At 39.2% G+C, this 7,714-nt stretch overlaps 1 protein-coding gene across 2 annotated transcripts in view; it reads left to right on the top strand.

Moving 5' to 3' along the window:
• Window positions 1–7,714, top strand: part of Slc26a7 (solute carrier family 26 member 7) — a 116,521-nt gene that overhangs the window by 98,474 nt on the left and 10,333 nt on the right. For both annotated transcript variants that reach the window (XM_055603507.1, XM_055603506.1), the window contains 2 exons: window positions 2,651–2,788; window positions 6,841–6,889. In XM_055603507.1, the coding sequence (XP_055459482.1) occupies window positions 2,651–2,788; window positions 6,841–6,889 (187 nt within the window). The remainder of the gene's footprint in view (window positions 1–2,650; window positions 2,789–6,840; window positions 6,890–7,714) is intronic.

Below are 7,714 nucleotides of genomic sequence, written 5' to 3'. Positions count from 1 at the left end.
TCTTTCTTTCTTTCTTTCTTTCTTTCTTTCTTTCTTTCTTTCTTTCTCTCTCTCTCTCTCTCTCTCTCTCTCTCTCTCTCTTTGAGATAGGGTTTCTCAGGACAGCCTGACTGTCCTGGAACTTGCTTTGTAGACCAGGCTAGCCCTCTCAGATAGACCCAACTGCCTCTACCTCCCCAATGCTAGGATTAAAGGTGTTCAGTTTACCACCACACCTGGCTCCTTTCCCACATTCTTGTCTTTTTATTTTCTTTTGTGGCCCACTGAGATTACCCAAGGATCCTTGCTTTTGGTAGCCCATCAGCAGCTATTGAGCTCACTAGGCAAGAATGGGCAGTTCTAGTTTCTTGTTTTAAAGAACAACCAGAAAAGTGTGAAAAACAAAAGATAATAGCAACGTATGCATTCACTGGAATTATTTTTTGTCCATTTAAAAAAGTTGCCCTCACTTTGAACCTGCTTGATAAATGTTTGGTTAATATTTTCTCCTTTATTTTCATATTCACTTGATTCATTACCTTATGATTCCTCTCAGAGCACAGAGAACTGGCCTCCTTCCAAAAGGACCAATGTCGAGGTCTTTCCAGGTAGCCTGAACACAGGAAGTAACGTCAGGAGTCTTTCTGTGACACCCAGGAGAATGGTTTGTTCTTTTAATGAGAGATTTGCTTCAGAGGGCTGTTTGGTTCAGAGCTTTGGAGGATGTCCCAGGCTCAAGTTTTCAACCAAGTCAGCCTTTCTTTTCCTTCCATATTTTTCCCGTGGGAATTTAACCCATAGTCCTATCATCCTCCACTGATGTCTTTGTCTGTGAGACAGAATACGATTTTAGATTGATGAGTTTTCATTCTAAAAATCACTGGTGAGAAAACTGCATAACCCTTGCCTTCTTGGGCATAGAGTGAATGGAGGTTTTGTAGGCCAGACACAAATGCTGGAAGTTTCTCTGTTTTCTGTCACCCACACAAGAAATAATTTTTGCTCATAAAAATCTCAATTTTATTAAAATGTCACATATCAGTAGATTTCTAATATGTTATATAAAAATAAGAGCTGTGAATAAGATTGAAGGTAATTTGCATATAAAATGCTGAATGAAAAATTTATCTGACTTAATATGGTGCTATCATCTCACCCCCCCCCCTTTTTTTTTTTTACCTCTTCTTCATGTAAAATGTCCATTCTAACTGGGGATATCTCTAGCTGGGGATATCTTTTCTCATTCAACACACTCAGTTCTTCTGAGAATTTCTTAGTTGCAGCAACTTGAATCTTTATTTTTTAAATAAATATTTAGTTTTTCATCTTAAAGCCACTGGAACAATAAAATCTGACTGTAGAGGACAAACCTTAATATTGTTTATTTTCAGTTTCCAAGTGGTTTCCTCTAGCAGCTTAATCGTTTAGCTATCTTGTATTTTTCACAGCAACACCTCACTTACTAGAGTGAAATATTTTCATAGTTTTAAAAACTCACAAGGAGAGCAACAGAACCAGATAATTTGAACATAGGGGTCTTTCCAGAGACTCATACTCCAACCAAGGACCATGCATGGAGATCACCTAAGACCCCTGCACAGATGTAGCCCATGGCAGTTCAGTATCCAAGTGGGTTCCGTTGTAATAGGAACAGGGACTGTCTCTGACATGAACTGATTGGCCTGCTCTTTAATTACCTCCCCCTGAGGGGGAAGCAGCATTACCAGGCCACAGAAGAAGACAACACAGCCACTCCTGATGAGACCTAATTAACTAGGATCAGAAGGAAGGAAAAGAAGATCTCCCCTATCAGTGGACTTGGGGAGGGGCATGCATGCAGAGGGTGGAGGAAGGGAGGGATTGGGATGGGAGGAGGGAAGGAGCCACGGGGGGGGAGGGAGGGATACAAAGCGAATGAAGTGTAATTAATAAAGAGTTAAAAAAAACTCTGAAATGTATATTTTAAACATTTATTTAGAAACGAGCACATGAGATCTACGAATTATCTATATTTATGTACCCAATTCTTTACTTCTTTTGTCTGCTGCATGGCTATTCTTTGCATGCCTTCTTTTATGCCTTCTTTTAAGCCTGAAAGAGTACTGTCTTGCTTGGTTGGTAAGGAGTTACCAATTAGGATTTGCAAAGTTATGCTTTAGCTATGGGGAGCTTACATCAGTGTTGGTGTAGAGGTGACAGTTGACCCTTTTTGAGACATGTTTTCAGTTTTATTAAAATACTGGTGGATATTTGAGGATGTGCTCAGTAGCAGCACACTTGCTAGCATATGAGAGGCTCTGGGGTTGACCCACAGCATTGCAAAATAACAATAAGTGAATTAATTTTGATTAATAGGGTGAATAAAAGCTAGTACCTCACTAGGACCTAGTGAATAGAAATAAGACACACTTTCTGAAGAGCTGTGGACATATTTTATTTCTAATGTTTCTCTGTACAGAAGAAGTGCATAGTTCCTTGATATGTGTGGTATTCCATTAAGACTTACAAATAAATTTCAATAGAAATACTAATTATGAGGTTGCATACAAAATTTAGTTATATGTTGACTCATAAGATTTAGTCTGATCAGGTATAGTTGTTTTGTTGTTGTTTTATTCTTTTCTTCTGACTTGACTCAAAGGCAATCTTTTCCTTTTTTTCCCTGTAAAAGGAAACCTTGCAACAGATAAAGATCATTTCAGTAAACAACCCACTTGTTTTCCTGAATGCAAAGAAATTCAACGCTGATCTAATGAAAATAGTCCTAAAGGAAAACGACAGCAGCCAGCCACTTGACGATGTCATTAAGGTAAGAAGGCCAGGCTCAAGATGTGTGTAATGCTAAAGGTAAAAACATACTCTCAGGAGAACAGCGATAGAGTGTAGCTGTGTTTATAGACCTGCTCCTCAGGAAAAACCCTAATATTGTGTGTATGGCTATTCATCTAAAATACAACCTGAGACTAAGACAATATTTAATATTTTTAAGAAATTTGTTTACCACGGTCCTAAAATAAACACGTGAAAATCTAGTTCTTCAGGATATGAAATATGGGAAACGACTTCAGAGAAGCCATAAATTACTACTATTACCACCAGAACAGTATTAAGAAATCGCTCCTCTCTCCCTCCCTCCTTCTCTTCTTTGCCATTCCTTACTTCTCCTTTATTTTTTTTTAAATCGAGACAGAGTCTCCCTGTGCCATCTATGACCTTTCACCCCTATTCTCACAAGTGCTTGGAATATAGGGCTGCGCCATCACCTCACTCACATCTAGCTTTTTTTTTTTTTTTTTTTTTTTTTTGGTATGAACTCTCAGTGATCAGAGACACAAGTTTGATTCATCAAATGTGCACCAGAATGAGTCAATGTGAATGTGTAATTTGCCCTGGAGCCCTCAAGTCCTCTAAAATGTCCAGAGCCTGGGCTTCGGAGCCAAGCTGCCTGTGTCTGCCACTCACCAGCTGTGGGAATTTAGATGAGCCCACGTGTGAGGTTTCTCATTTGTAATAGAGATGATTCAAAGAGTTAAAATATGCATTCTCTCCAGGGCCCCCAGGGCTCAGTTTTTATGGCTCTGTTAGTCTCCTTTTGGAGCTTCTGTAAGCTTCCCTGCACTCTACCTAGAAGCAGAAACACACGCGGTATATGCGCACTCATAAGTGGATATTAGTCACATAATATCACATAAACATACCAAAATCTATACGCCTAAAGAAGCTAAACAACATGGAAGACCTGAGGGAAGATGCTTAATCCTCATTCAGACGGACAAACATGATAGACATCGGAAGCAGGAAAAGACAGGGAACAGGACAGGAGCCTACCATAGACTGCCTCTGAAAGACTACTGATTCACGTATTGAAGCAGAAGCTGAGACTCATAGCCAAACTTTGGTCAGAGTGCAGGGAATCAAGGACAATGTTATCAGAACAAAATGACAGCTGACAGACTGGGGAAAGGATCGTCACCAACCCTATATCTGACAGAGGGCTAATATCCAGAATATATAAAGAACTCAAGAAGTTAAACAGGAACAAATCAAGCAATCCAATCAAAAAATGGAGCACAGAGCTAAATAGAGAATTCTCAATAGAGGAATACTGAATGGCAGAGAAATACTTTAGAAATGCTCAATGACCTTGGTCATCAGGGAAATGCAAATGCAAATGACCGTGAGATTTCACCTTACACCGATTAGAATGCCTAAGAAAAAAACTCAGTGACAGTACATGCTGGAGGGCATGTGGAGAAAGGGGAACCCTCCTCCATTGCTGGTGGGAATATAAACTTGTACAACCACTTTGGAAATCAATCTGGCACTTTCTCGGATGATTAGAAGTAGTGCTTCCTCAAGATCCAGTATAGCACTCCTAGGTATATTTCCAAAAGATGCTCAATTGCTCAACAAGGACATTTGCTCAACCATGTTCATAGCCACTTTATTCATAATTGCCAGAATCTGGAAACAACCCAGATATCCCTCAGTTGAGGAATGGATAGAGAAATTGTGGTACATTTACACAATGGAATACTACTCAGCAATTAAAAACAAGGAAATGATGAAATTTGCAGGCAAATGGTGGAAAACATCATCCTGAGGGAGGTGTCCCAGAAGCAGAAAGACACACATGGTATATACTCACTTGTGAGTGGATGTTAGACATATAATGTAGGATAAACATACTAAAATGTGTACACCTAAAGAAGCTAAGCAAGAAGGAGGACCCTGGGTACGATGATCAACTCTCACTCAGAAAGGCAAACAGGATAGACATCAGAAGACGGAGAAAACAGGGAGCAGGACAGAAGCCTACTGCAGAGGGCCACTGAAAGACTCTACCCAGCAGGGTATCAAAATAGATGCTGAGACTCATAGCCAGATTTCGGGCAGAGTGCAGGGAATCTTATGAAAAAAGGGGGAGATAGAAAGACCTGGAGGGGACAGGAGCTCCACAAGTAGAGCAACAGAACCAAAAAAATCTAGGCACAGGAGACTTTTCTGAGACTGATAGTCCAACCAAGGACCATACATGGAGATAACCTAGAACCTCTGCACAGATGTAGCCCATAACAGCTCAGTAACCAAGTGGGTTCTCTAGTAATGGGAACAGGGACTGTCTCTGACATGAACTCAGTGGCTGGCTCTTTGATCACCTCCCCTTGAGCGGAGATCAGCCTTTTCAGGCCACAGAGGAAGACAATGCAACCAGTCCTGATGAGACCTGATAGGCTAGGGTCAGAGGGAAGGGGAGGAGGACCTCCCCTCTCAGAGGATTTGGAGAGGGGCATTGGAGGAGAAAAGGAAAGGAGGGTAGAATTGAGAGGAAATGAGGGAGGGAGCTACAGCTGGGATACAAAGTGAATAAATTGTAATTAATAAAAAAATATTAAAAAAAAGAAAAACTAAGATACAATAGGTTCTTTGGAACTTTGTTATGTTAATGCATTGCATTCCATATACAGCTAACAAATTCATGTTTCATTTTGTCTTCTTAATTTTGCCTAATATCTTTTTTTTGTAGGGTTTCAGGATTCTAACATTATAATGTGTCACATTACATTTAATTGTCATGTTTCTTTATGCTTCTCCTGTCTACTATAATTTCCAAATTTTCTGGCTTTAAAGGTGTTTGATAGTTTTGAGCAGGACTGGCCAGGTATTTTTGTAGAATGCCCCTGTTTTAAAATTCATTTGGTGTTTTGCATGATAAGACAAGGTTTATGATCTTGGGGAGAGAACACTGTAGGGGCAGAACCCACATCCCAACCAAGGTAAATATTATAAACCAGACTGATTATTATTGATGGTAATAATGATTCCCTAAATAATGTAGCGATGTGATTCCTGTCTAAAGCTCATCTATTTTTTTAAAAAACTTTCTATGCTATACTGTGAAAGGAAGTCACTGTGTTCAGCCCAAATATATAAGGAATTGGAGAAGTTACAATTCGCCTCCTGAAAGTAGAATACCTAGATTATTTATTGAAAATACTTCTGCATAGGAGATTTCAGAGAAAGTAAGAGAAAGAAAGGAAAATTGTATCTGCTGAAGGTCAGTCCCTATGGTGCAGCCATTCAGTGTAAGTCTCATTATCTGAATACTCTATAAAAGAAGGGTTGAATCTTGGAAATGTGCTAGAAATCTGATGGAGATATGTAATCTGTACACTGGGCAACACTTAGAGAAATGGCTCCCCATTCGGTTTTAAAGATCCACAAGAGAAGCCATCCAGTGACTGGGAGTAGAAACTTAGAAAGACATTGGGTTTGATTTTTAGCTTTTCTATTCTTTGACTCTCTCATCACTGAGCAAAAGATTAGTAACTTCACATAACACTTCTGAGGATTCAATTATTGATGTCATCAAGACATGGGTATAGAGTAAACAGCGAAAAATATCCATTGCCATCATCACCGCCAAGGAGAAGCTAAGTACATTTTTTGATAAACAGAGAGCATGCCATCTCCAAGGCATCACTGTTGAAGAAGCTGAACTATATGGTACATAACCTCATTCTTTTCACTTTCTGACATCCAGGCATTTTCATGGGTCTAATGTATATGAAATACTTTTTAACCTCAGACCAAAACAAATTTAATCATCCAGAAAATGTTGTGACATCGGATGCAGTGAGGAAAGTATCTTCTGAACTAATGCAGACTTGCTTTCAGCCCATAATGGTTTCTTCATTTCCTAGTTCGCTGCATACAGCATCTGAAACAAGCCTCCTCAAGAAAAACGTTTGATGGGACTAATTGTTGTTATTCACCATGGAGAAAGGAATGTGGGATTTCTTCCTTGGCAGCTATATTGTTCCACAACATTTTTATTTTTTACATTTATTTTTATTTCAGTGTGAACAGAACACCTTGCTCAATTCCCTGTCCAATGGCAACTGTAATGGTGAGTTTCCTTTAAGGAAAAAGTAGTCTGAATGCTTTGACTTGAATTTACACTAGAGGATAAAACCCTTCTTCTCCTTTCCCCTCTCTACCTTTAGAGTTTTTCTTGTTCTTCAGCTAGAATCTCCTTTCCCATTTCCCCCTGCATTTGCCCTTATTCTCCTTTTTGTCTCTCTGCCTCTCTCCTCACCTTTGCTCCTTTTCTCTACTTTTTCACTCTTTCACTTGCAAGTCATAAATGTTTCTCAGGCATTTTCATGGGGCTAATGTATATGAAATAGTTTTTTGACCTCAGATCAAAACAAATACAGTCATTCAGAAAATGTTGGTTTCAGAAAACAACTTTTAGTCATTCAGAAAATGTCTTCAGAAAGAACACTTTTTTTTTTAATCATGTATTTATTTTATTCACTTTTACAGCCTTGTGGCCTCTTTTCTCCTCCCCTTTCTCCTCTCTCCCCACTTTCCTTTTCCTCAGTAAAAAGGAGCTACCTTTCCCATCGTCTCCAGCTCATCAAGTTGTATCAGGACTGAAGGTCACCCCTAATGCAGCTCTCCTTACTTTTAAAGGCAGGAGAGGAAGTGACATTGACATATCCTCATAGCCGGGTATTGCTGGCTTCAAATAATAACTAAGAACACTTTTTTCATAGCTAGATAATACAATATTTGTGGATCACCCCAACATCATCTCCTTGATAAATCATCTAGGTCAACACTTGTTCTCTAGAAGTTTATTGTCCTGTAAAGGCATGAATTGAGTCGTCTTTCTTTCTTTCTTTCTTTCTTTCTTTCTTTCTTTCTTTCTTTCTTTCTTTCTTTCTTT

The sequence above is a fragment of the Psammomys obesus genome, unplaced genomic scaffold, assembly GCF_907164565.1.
Source record: "Psammomys obesus unplaced genomic scaffold, mPsaObe1.curated_primary_1811, whole genome shotgun sequence".
Lineage (NCBI taxonomy): Eukaryota > Metazoa > Chordata > Mammalia > Rodentia > Muridae > Psammomys > Psammomys obesus.
This window is presented reverse-complemented; position numbering and strand designations above follow the sequence as displayed.